Source organism: Barbatula barbatula (genome assembly GCF_947034865.1).
Source record: "Barbatula barbatula genome assembly, chromosome: 16".
Taxonomy (NCBI): Eukaryota; Metazoa; Chordata; class Actinopteri; order Cypriniformes; family Nemacheilidae; genus Barbatula; species Barbatula barbatula.
Genome location: NC_136779.1, coordinates 15,031,287 through 15,052,462, shown reverse-complemented (window position 1 = coordinate 15,052,462; position 21,176 = coordinate 15,031,287). Strand labels below are relative to the sequence as shown.

The following is a 21,176-nucleotide window of genomic DNA, read 5'->3' as shown; positions in this document are numbered from 1 at the left end:
TTCTTATAAATGTCTATTCATATGATGGTTTGTGTGTGTCATTTGAAAACAAAATACCATTTTGAGAAGAAAGAACATTGTTTTGAATGTGAAGTTTCATTTTGAAGGAGAATTGAGGGGCTTTGGCCATTGTGTTTGTGTTTTTTGATTTGTGTGTAGAGTTCTGAGAATATGAGTTATGCTTTCAGAAAATGTGTGTAAACAATTGAGAAAAACTGTAAGACACGCATGTAAAACTAGAATACTCTCACTGAAAACTAAATTTGAGTTTAGTTCAATTGACCTAGTTTACCTACAAGTTTACAACCTTCTAACCTTGAGACATTGCTGAGTTCATCAGATTAAAAAACAATATTCAGGGATTTTATTTTCAATAGCCCCAAATGGACAGATGGGAAAATAACATTTTAGGATGATATATAACATGTTATTTTTACTGTTTTATTTCAAAGATGGCCTAAGACTATGTTGACAGTAGTCTACTGAATTAAAAAAAATATTTGGAACCTCTGTCTAATAAAAGTTTCCGAAATGAAAGTTAGGCGTTTACATATTTGTCTTTGGTGTGCTGATTTAAAATTATTGTAATTTTTTCTTTTCACAAAAGTTATATAATTTACCTGATTTATTTTCTATAAAGACCATTCTTATATAAATAGTTTCTTTGAGCTGTTAAATGCATGGATGTATCATTCATTATAATGGTCAGAACAGTAAACGCGCTTATATACACATTTATTTAATAAATGTATTTTTGTTAGGCAATATTATAAGTAATGTTACTAAAAATATCTATTGTCAATTTTATAAACGTCCCATAAACTGTTCTATGGTTTTGATAACACGTGGCAAATTAAAAGTCTTTGGGATCGTAAAGGGAAATAATTTTAGGATCCAAAACGTAGTCCACTACCTACATAGACAGCATTTTCTCAAAGTATGGGCAAAGATATACACTTCGTAGTAGCTATTTCACCATAAGAAATGTAACGCATCCAGTGTATCGGCGGCGCAGTGCACGCTGGGATATGTCGCATGGACACACAGCTCCTCCCCACGTGTTTGACTGACTGTAGATCAGCAACATGGTAGCAACAGAGACAGCGGCTTCTGTGATTTACACACACACAGATCACATCGCTTGACCGGAGGAACGGAAGAAGTCAACTCCACAACGTTAAAAGACTAACTACATTTATCTAGCAAAGTGCAGGTTAGTGTAATCACTTTAACTTCAGACATTTGTCTACTTAGTGAAACAACACAGAGGCCTCGGTGTGTAACGTTATGTCAGTTGTACCGAGAGCATGATAATAATGTTAACACTTGCATCAAAAGTTAGAAACACGTGGAGGCATTTATATACATGCATACAGTGTGGAGATGAAAGCAGGTGGTTGTCTGGGTAATGTAAACGTGTCTATGCTGTCAACCAGAGCTGCTAACAGTTTAGCATGCTGCCTTTTGCCGACTGTCGCGTGCTGCTTTGAGTTTAGTTGTGTGTGTTTTTTCGTGTTTTAAATCGATAGGCTGGGTGCTGTAGGGTACTCTGAGTTTGTGTTGTGTGCAGTTGTTGGCATTTGGTGTATTCTTGCATGTACTTGCATGCACTTGCATCATTCAATGAAGCTGTGTGATTGACAGTTCAATTTAAGAATGTCACATCCCTTTTTATTGGGGATATTGGGTAAATGTAACTAAGTTTGGCCTGTTTCATCCATGTTTAATGTAGTTGAACAGTGATATACTTTTAACTCCATAGGCTGTGTAATAATGTCTTGACATTATGATCTGTGATAATGAATTCTGACTAATATTGACATTAAGCCAATTCACCAATTCTTGCAACAACAACAAAATAGATTGTAAACTTAAAATGATTTACTTTTATTCTGGATTTAAAAGCAGTATCTGCCTTGACCAAATATACAAAGAAATGATTAAGTCTGTAAATGTTTTAGTCTAAGAATAACTTATATGAGTAATTGCCTATATAACTATATATACTTTTTTGAATACATCATATTATTTTCTTGTAAAGTTCCTGTAGCTGGCTTGGTAGAGAATGAAAAGGGCATAGGTTTGATCTCAGCGAACACACATGATAAAAGTCATTTATACACTAAATGTACTGCAGGTTGCTTTGGATAAAAAAAGAGTCTGCCAAATGTATAGATGTAAGTTCTTCTCTTATTACCTTATTTTTAACGCATTTGTATTCATTTAGAAATTAGATTTGAACTTGCATGTTGTTGATATTGATTTTTATTTTCATTTCAAATTTAAGTTTTATACAGAATTATTGAAAAGAGAATAGAAAAGTGACAGATTTCAAGTACATAATACAATAAGCAACTATAATTTAGTTTCTTATAGCTTTGCCAATATTAGCATGTGTATAAGTGTCTTTTCTTTTCCATCATCCGGTTCAAAATTACAACATTGTGTGTGTTTATAAGGGACTGGAAATCCTTAAAGTGGCGGTATCGCGTGCAGTGTCTGCCAATCTCATATTAATCTTGAATACCTATACGGTAGTATTGCATACTTCATATTAGGGATGCACCGATATCGTAGGGCTGGGCGATATGGCTTAAAAAAAAAATCTCCGATTTTTTCACAACAAACCCGATTTTCGATTTTAATCGATTTATTTTTTCTATTTAAAAACAAACTACAACTGACAAAGAAATTGCTCAAAACAAATGTACTCTTTATTTTGTTCTGATTTTCCTTTATGCAGTTTAATCTAAATTTCCCATTGGGGCATAAGTGTAACAGGAAACAAGCCTTAAAACATGCTTATAAACGAGATGGCAGGCCCTGCCATTGTAAACAGTGAAAATGTAGCTTATCAGTTTTCTAATAACCTCAAACTTACAGTGACACAATGCACCTTCAAAATAACTTAAAATATGAAAAAATAATTTAATTGTGTCCCTTTTTGGTCAAATAAATGTGGCAAAAATGACTAAATTAGATTGTACAAAAATACATACAGCAGTGGTATTCATAAAGTGCAAACAAAACTTTAAACAGTTTTCCTGAATCCCTGAAATTGTAAACAAAATGAAACATCTACATCCATTACTTTAGTTTCAACATTCTTCATTTACACATTTTTAGCCAGGAAGACAAGCCTGTCTACTACCTCTGGCTTGAGGCATGCCCGGTTACATGTAACAATGCCCTCTCCCACACTGAAAAGCCTATCTGATGGGGCACTTGTAGCAGGGACAGACAAGTGTTTTTTGGCCAGATTACTTAGCCTTGGGAAGTTTGGTTCGTGACGCTTCCGCCACTGAAGTGGATCAGTGTCTGGGTGTGCCGCTACCCTCTCAACAAAATCCATGTCGCAATTAGACGCGAGCCGCTTGCCAGAAGCCCCTCCCATGATGCGTATTTCACTTACGAATGGCGCGAATTACACTCGCAAATGGCGCGAATTACACGCGTGAATGAAGCGAGTAAAATCAAAATGTTCAAGCGTCCAACTACTCGCGAATAGCGCGTTTTATTCGCGCAACTCGCGTTTGGTCTGAACACTCGAGAGCGTCGGTCGTAGAAGTTAAAGAGAAAACCGATTTTCATGAAAAAAAATCGCCCTAAACGTCAAATTCGAGTTAATCGATAAAATCGATTTATCGCCCAGCCCTACGATATCGGTATCGGACCCGATATTAAGCTCATGTTCTCTTACTTGTAAAAATGCACCGATATCAAAGAGCGATACCTCATGTATCATAACTGACAGAACTGACCAAAATTTGATGTGAAATTTCCTTGTGAAGTTTGTGACGAGCACATAAAATTTCATTTTTTTCATAATGTGTTTAAGGTGCAGTTGTTTGTTATTATGATGCTATTCTATTTTTATTAGGTACAGGCTGTCAGTACACGATCCGTTCCACCTGCACAATCCGTTTCGCGCATGCGCACCTCGACGTTGTAGAAACCGCTCATGCGCAAATGATGATTTAGTTGTGCGATGATTTACGACACTGCACGATCTGTTCCACGCTTGCGCAGCTTTGTTTTACTTTGTTTATATTTTACTGTTAAATTAAATACAATACTCAATTTACTTCTCTGCTGTCCACCTCTCATTTCACTATACGTTCTGTCAAGTCAGTTTGAAATACTGTAATGTTTCCCCTGACTTTGTAGTTCTTCATGTAAATGATAGTCTAGTTAGACATATGTGTTATGTTCCTTATTGGCTTCTGTAAACGCCATTGAAGGGATTATTTTATTAATTTAGATTAAATAGATAGATATATTAGCCTATATAGACCCATACTAATAAATTACTACATTTAAAGTTAACTAGTATTATCAGAATTTAATAAAAAACAACAAAAACCGTCTTTGACAATACTACTGACCTCAGATCGAAACACTGTAAGGTAAATAGACATGCCATACAGCAATGAATCGCAAAATGGAGTTTGGAGGAAACTGAAGATTTGCAGTCGATAAAAATACTTTATTCCACATGTAACCAAAATCATCCATGTTCATGTAACAACTCTATTATTTTGGATTGACAACCACATAAACACATCGTAATCATGATAACGTAAGCAACATTTAAAAACATAAAAACAGACTCGCCGTGAACGGTTAGTCTACAAAACAAAAAATATGCCGTCAGTTGTGCCGCCTGCCGTCAAATGTTTCTTCGCCTGCGTCACGGTACCAATAGTGTAGGAAAACCATGACGTTTTCTAATACGTAATTACGCGCATGCTCAGAACGGATCGTGCAGGTGGAACGGATCGTCTACTGACACAGGCATCATCGGTATCGGCGAGTACCAGAAAAAAATGGTCATACTCCATATCGGTGCATCCCCCTACTTTATATCTTCGAAGAGTATTTAGTCTGATCACATTTATAAAAGACAGATACAGCCTAAGGTTATTTCCAAAACCAGTCGAGCTCCTGTGCTGTGGGTGGAACTAAAGCACAAGCACACAATACATCACCGGATAATCCCTCCATAACTGTTGATTCCCTATAAGTTTGTGCTGTTTCCATTATGCACATACACGCCGATTGCAAACAAAATACTTAGTTTCACTTACTGCATTCATGTCCAGCAACTTTTAAGTGCTCGGACCGCTCCATCAATAAGGGAAAGAATCCAAGAATCCTTGTTTGTGTATGGTAAATTCATGTTAGATAAAAACTTTCCCAACCCTGGCGCAGAAATTCTAGGTAATACTTTGGACAAATCTTTTGACAAGTTGACCATGTTAAGTGTGAGAAGCCAGCTAGTTTAAAGAAGTCAGAATGCAAATATAATTTTATGTTATTTTCTGTCTAAAACAAACACAAAGTGTGATTTGCTTTGCTTCAGTGTGTTAGTTATTTGGCAATTCTGTGTCTACAGGTTTGAAATCCACCAGCAGAGGTTTCGTCTGGTTTCTTCATTATGGCCAGTGGTGATGATGATGATCCAATTATACAAGAGGTACACTTAAACACTTGACTTTTCTTGTATTTCCTCATACAGAGAAAAAACACATTTTGCTGCCGTTGCTCAAATTGAGGCATACTGCTTTCCTTCTTGTTAGATTGATGTCTATCTGGCCAAAAGTCTTGTGGAAAAGCTTTACTTGTTTCAGGTAAGAGTCTAAGATCATATTAAAGCAATCAGGTTAAGAAGAGTAGCAGAAGAAGTTTTCAACTTCTAATCACTGTAAATTCATTGTGCATTGTTTTATGCATAAACTCTCAGAATATCTGAATATTGTCTGTTTTTTATACTGCTAGATGAAATGCTGATTTATTATATTTTTTTCTAGTACCCAGTGCGTCCTGGTAGCATGAGGTACGATAATGCCGCTCATTTGTCAGCAAGAATTAAACCCAAACACCAAAAGGTAACGTTAAAAGGTTGAAGTAGAATGAATGAGTCGCCTGAAATTATTTTGGAGGTCATTGGATTTTCTTTCCCATATCCAGGTTGAAGTTGAGGTTGCCATGGATACCATGAGTCCAAACTACTGCCGCAGTAAAGGGGAGCAAATCGCTCTTAATGTAGATGGCACTTCCTCAGAGGATTCCAACACTTACTCCACGTGAGGAACATTTGCCTTTTCCATTTAAAACCAGTCCTTCATATTAGGTATGATGTAACTTTCCTTTGTTCTTCTTAAAGGAAAATGATGGACAAGCAAGCATTCTCATCAATCCAGGCTACTACAAATACATCCCGCTATGCTGCAGCGGTGTTTCGCAAAGGTAGGTTGCTATTTAGTTTCGCATAACTGTAAATTTGCTGAAATTCTGTTTGCATGTTGTTTCATTTTTTAGATTAAAAAAATGGGTTTCTAATGGCAGAATGTAGTTCATGGTAACATTAAATTAAAAGAAATCATGTCAGTGGGTAACCAATTTATGTTGGCTTAACTATTCTTAATATTGTTCCTGACAGGAGAACTTCATCTCACTCCATTGCAAGGAATTCTCCAGATGAGACCGAGTTTCGCATATTTGGACAAAGCTGATACTAAACACAGAGAAAGAGAGGCAGCCAATGAAGGTAGGGCAGAGTTTTTCAAGTCTTAAGTCTTAAAGATTATATTTGTTTTGCGTTGCTCTGGTTTAAAGATTGATAACCATTTGTTTGTTTTATAGCCGGAGACTCTTCTCAGGATGAGGCAGAAGATGATGTGAAACAAATCACTGTATGACCTACACATGCTTCTATTTCTTATAATGTTGGCTGCGATTTGTGTGTTTGAGCCTGTTCACATCCTCATTGACATTCCTGTTATTTCTTGTCGCTCGATCTTTGACCAGGTGAGGTTTTCCAGACCCGAGTCAGAACAAGCCCGTCAACGGCGTATCCAGTCATACGAGTTCCTGCAGAAGAAACAGGCGGAAGAACCCTGGATCCACCTGCAGTATCACGGTGTAAAGGTAAGCGGTCACGTGACGGGCTGTAACAACATTATTGACAGGTGACTAACAGACTAATCTCAAAACAAACAAGCATGCGTCCGTTCGCCATTGACTAGTGCTATGCTTTATATTCCATCTGTCGTGCATAAGGCGTGGGAAATGTCCTATTGGGCAATTCAACTGTGCAGAAGTAGTGGAAACACCTAGTCCTATTAAGAGAATCAGAATTTTCATGATGTGAAACTTGACTAGGGTCCTGAAATCACATTAAACTTGCCATGCATAAAACATTACCCTGACCATATACAAAGAGCAGTGGGGAAATTGATAAATTCATCAGTGTTCACTGCACATCATTTTAGGTCTTGCTCAGATTGTACTGTGAGTCTGTGGGGGGCATTATGAGGATTATTTGCATCATTTGCTGTATATTTGACACAACAGTGGATTGAAACCTAAGAGAAAATAAATATTTTAATTGGGATTGCTGAAGTGGGCGATCCGGGAGGCAAAGACGTTCACAGTGGGGGCAGCTTGCACCTGTTAGAGCGGTCTTGGCTAGGCATGGGCCGATATCCAGTTTCAAGGTTTACCGCTGTTTAATATTCCCGCGGTTTCAAAACCACAAAAAATGACCGCTATACCGTCTCTGCGGTATGCACAGCTTTTTCTCGTCCGCATAGACGAAAAGTAAGTTACAGGAATCCCTCAGGTTTTGTGCGAACGTAACGAGTCACATGACTCCTCCCTCTCCGGTTGGTACACGCAGTCAGAGGGAGTGAGTCACGTGTATAAAGGATGGCCGAAGTAGGTGAATCTTTCGAACTTTTTCCCCGTCAAAAAAGACGAAGTCTGCCGTGTGGGAATTTTTTGGGTACCGAAAAAGGTCAGACGGCAGCGGCTTGGAGGAGAAAGGACATCCAACTTGTAAATTTTTTTTAAAAAGAGTGGCTGCTGGGGAGGCAATACGTCAAATATGATAGCCCATCTACGGGAGCACCACCCATCACTCTTCGCTACATTCAAGGCAATGCTGTCTTTAAATAAACATTTGCAACCATCTAAGAGAGTTTGCGTGTTAAGCACTGTTCAAATAAATAAATACTATTCTGCTTTCTACCCCAAGCAAATGTAACGGAGGTCAGCTAGTGAAGAGCTGTGCAGTGTGTAAAACCTCACTCCCCGACCAACAGAGACGCATTGCGGTCTTTGGCCCCGTCTGATTTTAGAGGTTACACAGTTTCACAGACGGTAACCAATAGACAAGAGTTGATACAAGAGTTTGCATTGCCATGCCAAGTCAACCGTATCGAAGTGGAACCTATTGTATGCATATATTACAAAAGACACGCTACACATTTACAATATAATGTAAAACATAGACTCGATATCATAAAGTAGTATTCAGTAGAATCAAAAGAATCATAGATGATTTTCTATGTACCATAATTTAATATGTAAATGTCTTTCTATATTTTGTTAGTATATCATTTTTTCAGTACAACATTGTATTATACACGACGTTATAAGTACCATGGTATTATCTGGTAAATGATGATACCATGGTTCCAAAATAACTTGAGTAATCAATTGAATATTAATGCAAATTATGAGTGTATGCTAATATAGATATACAAATCTGTTAATCCTGTAGGATGGGCGCTCTGAACATGAGCGTCAATATCTTTACTGTCAGGCCATGGATACCATAGAGAACACAGAGCTGGTGAAAACCCCAAGGTTAGTACATGGAGAGAAATATCTGCATAATTGTTTAAGTCATTCTAAATTTAAACATCCAAATAGCATGTACCAATATTTTTTCTCACCCCACAGTGAATATCTGTCTATGCTTATGCCTCCACTGGCTGAAGAAAAAGTGTAAGTAGATGATAACTCCTGGTTTCACATTCGCAACAGAGTATTATGAAAGTGAATCTAAATTCTGATTGCATGAGCATCATTTAAAAATGTTCGAGTGTGACCCAGGGTCCGTGGGGTTGTGGGGCCATAGGCGAGACCATGCAAAATGGGCCCCACTGGTACTAAAGTATAAACACAAAAATTTAAATATATTTACAAAATATATTTAAGTGTAGAAATGTTTATTAAGTGCAACATATTCAACACAATTTACATTTTGTCATTTAGCTTATGCTTTTATCCAAAGCAACTTACAGATAAGGAAAACAATGGAAGCAATAGGAACAACATAAGGACAACAAAAAGCATAAGTGCAATGAAAAACTGGTCTCATATACAGAGCTAAGTTGGAAGTCATTCGCGCTATTCGCGTCATTCGCGCCGCCTCATTCGCGCTATTCGCGCCGCAAGCGCGTCTATCGCATCTTTGCATTGACTTAACATGTAAATCACTCGCGCTTGACGCCTCATTCGCGCTCTATGTGAACACACAGTAAGTGATCAGGAAGGCAAAAAAGAAGATAAAATATAAATAAGTATAATACATAATAACAAAACTGAATACACAATTGAAATTAAACAAAACACTAGTACATTAATAGCCTACTATAATATTTACTATAGCATGGTTTAAAACCGTATAGACTCCAGTATAGCTTCTACGAACTTTACAACTCTTTACTAGTAAATAATATAGTGTAATAAAGTAGTTTTTCATGCGAGTTCAATTATAGAGGGTGATGGGCATCTCTCTCATTAACTTACTCATTAAACATTGTAAAGCAGAACATTCTTCAGTTTTTCTCTTTAGTCTAGTTCTTTCTTTATCTCTAAAGACGGGCTGCTCTTGGTGTAACGTGAACATTACGTTGTTATGAGATACTACATTACTCATAATCCTGAAAAATTCAAGCATGTGCAATAAGACGTATTTGACATCACCTAACGCACCTCCGTTATCACTCTGCTCTTTACCTTTTTATGTCTTTATATATTTTTATGTTTTGCATTTATTGTCATTTCCCAATTGTCGTGTGGAGTGTCTATCCTGTTATTAAATCTTTGTGGATTTTTTATTTGACCGTTTCTGTGATTCCTATGTTAATTTATAATGTCCCTACGCATGTAGCGCTCGCTTGTGCCCGATCACGTCTGTGCAGTTGGTGAAATAGAAAAGTTATTTTTGAGTTTAAGAGGCCCTGTGTTTGTTACTATGCCCACAGGCAATCGCCTGTATTGCCTGTTGTCGGCAGGCAATGCTGTGACCTCACTGTCAATGTCACATAGCAAGTTGCAATGCAGTGTTGCTTGGTAACTGTAGTATTAAAGGTATAGTTCCCCAAAAGTTATTTACTCACCCTCATGTCATTTCAAACCTTTATGACTTTATTTCATCCGTAGAACACAAAAGAATATATTTTGAAGAAAGTTGGTAACCGAACACCATTGGCCCCCAATGCAAATTAATGGGGCTCGGTTAGCAAATTTCCTCTTTTGTTAACAAAATATCTTCTTTTGTGTTCTGCGGAAGAAAGGACGTCATACAGGTTTGTGATGACAAGAGTGAGTAAATGATGACAGAATTGTTATTTTTGGGATGACAATCCCAACCTTTAAGTTGGTTACTATTAGACAGAGCTGGGTTTACTTGTTGCTTTCTGTTTTATTTTTGTGTGTCTCCTTATTCTCTAGTGTCAAGCCGATGGGTCCTAGCAACGTACTCTCCATGGCTCAGCTGCGCACCCTTCCCTTGGGTGATCAAGTCAAGACCCTAATGAAGAATGGTTAGACAAGCTTACATCATTATATGTGGGTTATTGCGTCAGGTTTAACCCATGTCTATTTCATTAATGCAAGATTTTTATTCCTTCTAGTCAAGGTTATGCCGTTTGCCAATCTGATGGGACTGCTTGGATCAGGCATAGACTCCACCGCTGTACTGCGCTGTATACAGCAGGTGTCGCTGCTGGTCCAGGGGAACTGGGTTGTGAAGAGGTGAGTGTGTTTACTTTTCCCCTGCAAATTAATCTTAAACTGATAAGTATATTCACTTTTATAAGGTTAGGTCATGGCTTTGATCTCAGGGGAAGACGTATAGTACTGAAAAAATAGATATATTGTGATCGGTCTGTAAATCAACTTCTATTATTTAATGTGTATACAAAAAACAAAGAAATTGACTTGTCATTCTTTTTCACTTTTTGACAGTGATGTGTTGTATCCTAAGAACACATGTAGTTCACACAGTGGAGTTCCCGCTGAAGTGCTCTGTCGTGGTCGAGACTTTGTGGTGAGTGTCATATTCTTTTAAATAATATGATTTCTTTAAGGAAAAAAAAGCTTGTTTGAAAACGAATACTTCTGCCCTAAAGTTTCTATGTTTTTTTTTTAGATGTGGAGATTTACCCGAGAAAGAACCCTGATGAGAAAAGAAGTTGCTGCTACCATAAAGGTTTGTCTTGTGAATTTAGCACAAGATGTGATGTTTGTGAATTGTTGCAATGTGGTCGTCTTATATGTGTCCTCTTCATTCCAACCACAGCTGCCTCCAGAAGATGTGAAGGACTTCCTGGAGCAGATGTCTGTTCCTAGGTTAAACAGAGGCTGGGAGTTCGTGTTGCCTACAGATTACGACTTTGTGAAAAAACACCCCGATGTGGCACAAAGACAACACATGCTTTGGCTAGGCATTCAGTCTAAGTATGAAGTCACTTCTTAAAGGGATGGTTCACCCAAAAATTATAATTCTGTCTTCTGTTATCATTTACTTACCCTCACATTATTCCGAACCTGTCATTTATGTTGTTGTGCTGAACACAAAGGAAAATATTTGGAAGAATGTCAGAAACCAAACAGAACTCATCCCCCATTGACTCCCACAGTACTTATATTTGCCCTACTATGGGGATGAGATCTGTTTGGTTACTGACATTCTTCCAAATATCTTCCTTTGTGTTCAGCAGCACAAAGAAATTAATAAAAAAATTGGAACAACTTGAGGGCGAGTCAATGATGACAGAATAATTTTTTTAGGTGAACTATCCCTTTAAAATTCCCCTACAACAATATTTAGGCCCATGCATTGTTTTAAAAATGTTCAGACATCTTATATCGGTAAAGAGATATGTTCATAATTTGTTGCAGGTTGGAAAAAGTTTTCAATTTCTCCAAAGATGACTTTGTACCTAAAAAGGATGCACACATGGGTATGATCTTATTTCACAGACACATTATCAGGAACATAGACACATATATTAAACCAGATCTGTGTTTATTCCAGAGTCTGTTCAAGTTAGCGGAGACCAACGCCTCAAAGCCGCGAAGGACAACGCCCAGGAGAAGCACTGCATTCTCCAGAGGGAATTAGATGCTCGTAGATTAAAGGTATCCAGGCCCCCGGGGGCTCCCGGTGAAGCCAACACCCCAGTGCAAGTCAAACAAGAACCCATGAGTGACTCTGAAGAGCCCATGGACACCTCAGGCTCTCTCACAAACGGCACAATCAACGGATACCCGGATTCTGCGATCACAGACCCTCATAACGGACACGGGGGCAGTAACGCCCCCACCCCGGAGCTCCAGCACTTTGTGCGAAACATTTTTCTGAAACACTATGTGTTGAGTCTGAGCGAATTGAAGAGGCTTTTTAACCTGCATCTGGCCAGTTTGCCCACGGGGCATGCTGTGTATGGTCACGTTACAGACCGGATGCTGCAGGACACCATCCTTCAGAGCCAGTGCAAACAAATCCTGGTGCCTGTAAGTACTCATTGATCCAGAGATTTTTATTTACAAGCATTATTTTTAATTAATTTACTCCAATGTTGAGGTGAGAAGGGTGTATTGTGTTTGAGTTTAAGGTTGGGTACAATCCTTCTTGGGGCTTATGGGATTTAGGGCGTGTGATGCAGGAAGCACTTATGTAATTGCTATTAATGGAGTTAAAGCCCATTACCAGACTTAAGTCCTGAGAGTCTCATTGTTTGTGCTTGGTTTTTTTTCCCTTTAAAGTTTTGGCTTAGTCAGCACTGATTATAAGTATTGGTAGTCAGGACTGAGCACAATATAGCTTAAAGGTGTCATGAATATTATTTTATACTGTTGTCAGAGGTCTATTTATGACGTTCACATGTTTTTTTCATTCAAAAACATCAAACTCAATTAGTGATAGGCTATGTTCTACCCTGGTTTTGAGGCCAGCTCAAGAAACGCTAGTTTTTATGGAACTAAGCCGCATTTTTATGGAACCAAGCCGCATTGAAGACTTGGAAGTATCTGATTGGATAACAGTTCCAAACGACAGCAGTGTGCCCTGTGATGTACATTTCTGTGTGTCTGTTTGGCCAGGTTCGTGCTTAGTTGGAGCCTACTGTAAACTTGGTTAGAGACGTAGATTACACATATTCTGGACATATAAAGCGATCACTAAGAAAGCAATAGTGATTAGAACTAACGCTCAATTTTTTTACGAAGTAAGCTGGAACGTCTTATAAAATAAACTTCAACCCTGCATTCCTAATATCAGAATTCAAAGATAGCAACTGTGTTCTTCCACAAGCAGGCGCAGCACAATATGTTGTATGTTTGTCGCTCTAAATAAAAATTCCAGTGAAAGAAGTCCTCACTATTGCACATATGTCATGGGGTAGCCACTCGCGAGAGCCTTTCGCAAAGTGACAGGGTTCCCAGATCTTCACAGAAAACACAAGCAATGGTTGCCAGATCTTCACAGAAACAATAAGCAAATAAAGATGAAAATAAACCTTAAAATGCTAATTGCTGCTGTATTTTGTAACAGCAGGAAATCTCAAAATCAAACAAGCAGCATAAAAGTGCTTATTAATAATGTGGCAACACAAAGGAGCGCTGTGTGATGCAGCCTTCCGAGCATAAACACAACACGCCGCATATCAGCGGTTTAGTTTAAACTGATGGACAAACAAAACTTTAGCTGAAAAATGTCTTGCTTTGGTTACCAGTTTGTCAATCATCACAAATGCAGGAGTGTGTACTATGCGTACATGGCTTAAGTTCAGAACCAGTGGGCGGGCCAGAGAAGTAGACGTTGACATTCTTCTTTGGAGGTGGTGTTCAACCCATGATAGGTACATTCCAGGAAATGGCGTTCGCTGGGCCTGGTATCAATAAAAGTTGTCATTTCAGTAACAAGGACGTCTTCAGTTCTGACACTTGCCTGATGTTCGTTTGAATGCGATGAGCTTTTATAAAAACTCAGGTTAAAATGTATTTCAATCAAAATCAGTTTTTGACGATATGAAAAATATATAGAAAAAAAGGAGAGGTGTCTCTTAATAATAACTTTCATTAATAAATCCTTAACAAATAATTAGTTTAGTATGTTCACATAGCTAGAAATATGAGAGAATGTTCTTGTTAATGTTTACAAATGTAGTTTACAAAGCATAATCTAATGATGACAGATCATCATTTCATGTAAATTGAAATGCTTACAAATGTCATAAAACTAGTCATAAAAAAATGTATATGATCATGCACTTTAAAATCCTCTAGAGGGCTACTTGTTGATAACATACATTCAAACTTTAAACATGTGATGCCTTATTTTTATGCTCACAGCAGCTAATTCAGTTTTCTATCAGATATTAAAGCTTATAACACTTGCTAATAATAACCTTTCCTGACAATGTAGCCCTTGGCTGATCGGTATAGTCACAGATTTGACAGCTGTCTTGAGCATTACGGGGGAGCCCTGTGTTTAGCGGGCACCTTACAGAGTACATGTGGGCTACCAGGTGCCCACGGGCACCACGTTGAAGACCACTGATCTAGTGGCTAGATTGTGAATTGCAACCAACTGCTCACTCCTGCCCTCCCTTTCGAAACGCTACTATGGCTGACAGAACATGGCGAATTACACACTGGATCTTTAATATTTACATGTCATTAAACTTTCAATTCATATGATCATGCACTTTTTAAAAATACTTTTTTAAATAAAATATATTTGTTTATTGTTGTGTAGATTTCTACTATTTTTACATTTTAGCGTATCATTTAGTAATTTTTGTTTATGTTTTTGAAGACTTGAAAAACACTCAATCTAAAGTGTTTATAAACATTTACTAATCAAAAGTACATTTATGAGTAGTCATCTTGATTGTAAAATGTGTCCCAAATTACCTGTATTTACACATCTTTAAAAATCCATTATTAATAATACGGTCATGTTTTTGCAGAACCCAATCTTAAATTGACTATTCTTCATTTTTGTGAATGTTTATAAATGTTTACTAATCATTTAGTACCTTAATGCATTGGACTTTTATGACACGTGTGTAAAGGGTGGTTCTTTACATGTAATGCTTGCTAAAGGCATTAACACTGATTGTAATTTGGGTGCAAGGCATGTTTTGCCTCAACATTTACATTAGCATACAATTGTGTACATTTAAATAGAATATTGCTTGAATCATACATCAACCAGGAAAAATTATTATCATCAAATTGACCCTTTAACCAACCCTTAAACCTACACATACCACTAAACCTGTCCCTAACTGTCGCCATTACATACTCAATAGCAACAAAAGTGATGTGCAATAACAAAAGCTTTCAATCATTGTATAACATCAAATCTTTTCTAGGTTTGCAAGATAAATATTATCATATGAATTAAAAGTTGAATGACATTTGTATGCATAATAATTTACATTAAATAATGATCTGTTAATCATACGGTAATGCTTAATAAGTTTATTAGTAGATATTAACAAACACATTATCTTGCATTTCTAGCTATTTGAAGACATTGTATCTAATGCTATGTTAAGCATTATATAATGTTTGTTAATGATTTATTAATGAAAGTTGTTATAAAGCTGATACAGTCATTTGAGATACAAGAAAGTATTTTAAAACTTGTGTTATGACACAGTCTTTGTAAAATTCAATGTCCATGTAAAAAATGCAATTTATTATATATTATCGTAACACAAAAGTTTTTTTTTTCATTTATTAATCTCTGTTAATGACAGATGATACCAGTTGTTCATGTTACTGTAGTTCATTGTGCATTAACTACGTAGTAGATACAACTTTTGATTTTAAATATGTATTAGTAAATGATGTAATTAACACGAAATAACATCAACAAATGTTGTAGACTTGTTAATATAACCTTATTGTAAACTGTTACTGATATAACATAATGTAAAAATGTAATGTTAAACCAACAAAAAAAATTATTATTAAAAAGCACACTTTGTCTTGGTAGCTCGGTAATAGTAACAATATACTTACATGAATCCAGATGCAGCCGCAGAAAATTAAGAAACTATACCAAAATTATTTTTAGTTTTACTTAATTAACTATTTATAAGTATGTGTTTAGGTGAAATAATCATTTTAATTTCATCTCTTCCAAATTTCAAATGCAAATACTGTTTTTATTTGCAGAAAATTAAAATAACAGAAAAGATGGTCTGTATTTTTTCAGACCTCAAATACTGCAGAGAAAACAAGTTTATATGCAATTTAAAACAAAACAACAGTAATGTAATAATAAAACAGTAATATGTTCATATAATTAGTAATAAGTTTAAAATGTTTTTGGATTTTTATGACAGGTTATCATGCTGTCAATCTTTCACATTGCTAGTGGATGACTTTGTTACTCCTGAGGTTTGTTTTTGTTGAAATTCAACAGACACTGGACTGGAATGACCACAATACATCTAGAACTGCTGATTAAATGACTATTTGGAATGGTCTCTTATTTTCCTATGAATAATAAGCTCTTCTTTGCTTTATCATCCAGCCCTAATGTAATGTGATGTTTGTAGTTTCCCCCTCAGAGCAATGCTCCTGCAGATGAGCAGAAAGTCTTTGGTTTGTGGGAGAGTGGAGAAACCTTTGACAAGGTAATATTGCAGATATGCTTTTAGAGTCTTTTAATAACACCTTTTTATGTACAGAATGTAAAGCAGCATTTGTTGGTCCTCCACAGCACCGTCAGGTTTTGTTTGAGATCTTCATGAAGAACAATCGTGTCAGGCGAAATGTGATCCAGTCTCGTCTCACGCAGGAACTGGGTGATGCCGTCACTAAAACAGATGTGGATCGACTTCTCAAGGTACCCTAACAATACTTATAATCTTTCCAATGTGATGAAAATATATAATCATTTCACAGTGTTTCCCACAGGATTTTGACAGACTTGTGGCGCTGGTGATGTCACAAACTAATTTGCATATTTTTGGCGTTGTCTTAGTGTTAGCGCTTGATATCTGTTTTTCTTTTACTCTTTGATCTCTGGTCACATTACTCTGTATTTTACAACTAAATATTACCAGCAGTCACTTTAACCTGATTTATAAACGCAACATCATCGGACAAAATTGCAATACAGTACATCTACATTATAGAGCGGCTATTTGCCCTTTCTCGACAATGTGTTGCTGTACTGTAGACGCTTATTTGATTTTAAATGCAAATGACGGTTAAATACACTGCACGGAGCTAACTGCACGTGCGGACGAGAGGCCGAGGGCTCGCAAGTAAGGAAAGCGAGAAGGTGCTGAAGCTCTGTTTATCCATTAGTTTAACGATCACAGATACTGTGAAAATATCGGAGAAAAATATACTTGGGCGGACATTAATATACCTGAGTGGACCGCACAAGTAAATGCATTTTATCGGAAACGCTTATTTAATTTGTCACGATCTATGGTATTGAGCACTCGTATTTAAGTATGTATATAAAATAGGGCTGTCATGCGATTAATCACGATTAATTGCATTCAGAATAAAAGTCTGTATTTTCGTAATGAATGTTTACTGTGCATTCATTTTGTATTTATAAACACACACACATACATACAAATATTTACGTTACATGTTTCTATTTATATTTAATGTAAGCTTTCCTGTAGCACAGCATTGCGTTAACAATGCAAGGTTGCGGGTTCGATCCCAGGAGATTGCAGATACCCATGTAAAATGTATAGGATAATGCTATGTAAGTCGCTTTGGATAAAAGCGTCTCCCAAATGCGTAAATGTAAAATATTGACCAATAATTTAAATATATAAATGTTTATTGAAATGTATATATTTAATTTTTCTTCAATATATGGATGTATTTGTATGTTTTTACGAACACAAAATGAATATGCACAGTAAACAGACATATTTTATGTATACCCAGACTTGAATTCTGGATGCAATTAAACCGTTTGACATCCCTAATAGAAAATATCAAAAGGGGATGTTCAAATAAAAAATAAACCAATGGAATGTAGTGCTCCTCAATTAAGGAACCGTAGTTTTATATTTATTTACAATGGTAAATGGAAGAACATATGTACAATAAAACATAAATTTGTGATAGATTTTACAAAGCATAACTTGTGAGAAAGACAGATAATTTATAGCTGTGCTTTTAAAAGAGTATAAAAGCTGTTTAAAAAGAACACTAATACATTTAATAAAAAAACATTGTGTTTTTTCTAGAGATAAATTGTTGTATAAAGAGAGTGTCATAATTCTTGTGTTGTTTTTTTATTTCAGGAATGCTGTACTAGTTTAGGAGGGATGTGGTACCTGAAGGGTACTGTCCACTCCTGACAGGAAGCATGGGAGTCCCGGGTATCCTTACAATCACAGCTTCTCCCTCAGAGTTTAGTGAGAGAAAACTTTACAGAGGGAGGCAGTGGAAACACACAAACCAATCATTGCCCTTGGCTGAGGAAGACCAGGGCAGGGGACATCAATCCATCACTTCGGAGCATCATACATAAATGCGCTCATTTATGCATACAGAAGGGTCTGAGACCATATCTGGTCCAAGCTCACAAATCACATTACCATGTCAGGGAAAGGGCTGGATCTGTTTGATCCTGTGTAGATTTAAGTTCAAAGAAAGGAGATGTTTGGACTGTCAGTTGCTTTTGGTTTTTTATTTTTATGAGAGAATTTAAATAGTAATGAAGAGAAGAAGGTTATTTTTGCAATGGTTATGGTTTTATGGTTGTGGCCTTTGGGAGCTTCTTGACAGATTTTGGCCTTGTTTAGAAGAGTAATCTGACTGAAAAAAAAAGATATTATGTTTAATGAGTTGCCTAGATTTTATTGCATATTATTTCCCGAATTATTGTTTTCTTTTTGTCCCACACTTGAGCGTGATACTGTAACCCAAAGGAAAAACAGTTTCGCTTATAGATAAAAAGATATAAAAGGGTACTTGGTCATATAAAATAATTTCTTCTCTAGCTTTATGAAAGGTTCATTTTTCTTTGTCAGGTCTGCAAAGGTTCCCTTTCACTCTATGCACTTTTGTGCTGTGTTGTCTCGGAAATGTTTACACTTTTCCTAACATGGATGAGTCGAACCAAAGCTTTGACAACCAAAATGGTTGAAACCGATGGATTCTGGGAGCAGTTTGAATCATAGAAAAAGGTTTTGAATATTGCCAGAGATAAGCGGACAGATATATGTATGAATCATGATTTGTGAATGAAATTGGTCGAATTGGTGTCTGAATTAATGAGGTTGGTTCTAAAGATGCTGCTCCAAGAATCCAAGAAGAGGCTGTTTGAGGCTTCAAATGGAATTTGCTGTTGGATTAAATTGTGTGTAAGTGCTGCCTTGTCCAATTCATTTCAACCCATTCTGTTCTGGTGAAATAAAAAAATGTAGGCTCCTTTGCAATAAAGGTTACAGTAAAGAATGTGCATGTTAATCTGAAGTTTGGGGACTTTTGGTGGATACATTTGTGTTTAGCGGGTAAAGCAGATTGAGAAGTTTCTAAACTACTTTGGGTGTATAAGAAAGTGCCTCTTACATATTCAGGGGAATTATTGAATAGATATCATTAAAAAGCTGAAACGAACTCTTCATACCCAAAGTGAACAAGTCTGATCTGTTCAATATCATCAACATAATCAAATGTCATATCTTTTTTCCACATATTTGGACACTCACTGTATGCTCGTATACTGTAACAGAGATGGGTTTCAGCCACTAAAGACATCAGGTTTTTTATTTTGTTTGTATCATTCAGAATAAACACTGCAGCTGAAATCTTGTCTTCAGTTGTTTTCAAGTTCTTCGTGTTAAAGAACAGACACGACTACAGAGTATGAAATCAGATTGTCTCACATTTTTAAATATGACAACGGTTAATAACAGTTACATTCTTTCTGTGATGAAGATAAAGTAGACATTAAGCACACATACAGTGCGTTCTGTTATCCGTCTGTCTGATAAAGATGTTACTTCATACAGGTTGACTCTGAAATCTTATCAAGTGCTTTGATTAGAAGCAGGCTTTCTACCAGGAGCGAAGACGACTGTGCTCTTATGTCCTGGATCTAAAAATTATCCTCGGTTGAAAGTCCATGTTGTGTTTTGAAGAGATTAAATGTTTTATACTTCACTGCACAGTTTTAATAACCCAGTAGTTCTTTGTCACACAACTATTATCATCTGTCACAGTTTATGATGTTTAATATTACATAATGTGTCTGCTTTTGTTCATGTTTTGGATTAAGGTCTGCTTTAAAAAAAATATTTATATAAACTTAAAACTAAAAGCAACAAATGCAGCTACATACAATTATCTTTAGAAAAAAAACATTTTTTTGGGGCCCTGGAATTATTTTGAAACTTAAAATGCCTGACTTCACCAAAAAATGTAAATTAATTTTAGCCTCTTGTCAAACCTGTAAGAGTTTCTTTTGCAGAACACAAAAGAAGATATTTTGAAGAAAGTTGGTAACCGAACAGCACTGGACCCCATTCACCTCTATTATATGGACACAAAACCGAAGCAAGTGAATGGGGGCCAGTTAACAACATTTGAAAAAAATAGCCACACTTATATCTTTCTATCTTTTGATATTCTGTTTATCTCTGAGATATGTGAAAACGGATTGCTTCTGGGTTAAAGGAATTTTTAAATGAACGTAGCATTACAGTACATACATTAAGACATTGTGTGACATTGAGTGTGTTGTTAACCGTTAGAAAAAATGTTTGTCAGTTATGTCATGTTTTGAACATTACAACACCAAGCAATAGCAATGGACATCTTATCTTTTTATGATTAATAGCGGTATATAAGCTGCGAGCAGGGTGCATTATGCTAATGCACTAGTTAACAAGCCCTATCATTGCATATGTACTGAATACAAACATTTTGGGATAATTGAAAGGTTTTAGTATCATTAAACTTCCACAGGTTATTGTTTGAAAAAGTGATAAGGTGGTTATGAGAAACATTGCCTAACGTAGCTTTATTGTTTAAGGTTTGAACTTCATAAGCCCAATAAAATGACCTTAGGGAATGATGGTTTAAAATAA

General features: G+C 36.4%; 1 protein-coding gene across 1 annotated transcript; it reads left to right on the top strand.

The window, feature by feature from the left end:
• The first annotated feature begins 997 nt into the window (after positions 1 to 997).
• Positions 998 to 19,899, top strand: polr3e (polymerase (RNA) III (DNA directed) polypeptide E). The gene is made up of 21 exons (XM_079477060.1): positions 998 to 1,213; positions 5,396 to 5,476; positions 5,580 to 5,630; positions 5,811 to 5,888; positions 5,971 to 6,086; positions 6,167 to 6,249; positions 6,443 to 6,550; positions 6,646 to 6,695; positions 6,811 to 6,930; positions 8,567 to 8,652; positions 8,749 to 8,793; positions 10,528 to 10,619; positions 10,710 to 10,830; positions 11,044 to 11,125; positions 11,228 to 11,287; positions 11,378 to 11,535; positions 11,980 to 12,041; positions 12,116 to 12,594; positions 16,659 to 16,736; positions 16,823 to 16,948; positions 18,384 to 19,899. The coding sequence occupies exons 2-21, from the start codon at positions 5,438 to 5,440 to the stop codon at positions 18,438 to 18,440; spliced, it is 2,091 nt and encodes a 696-aa protein (XP_079333186.1). The 5' UTR covers positions 998 to 1,213; positions 5,396 to 5,437; the 3' UTR covers positions 18,441 to 19,899.
• The last annotated feature ends 1,277 nt before the right edge of the window (positions 19,900 to 21,176 follow it).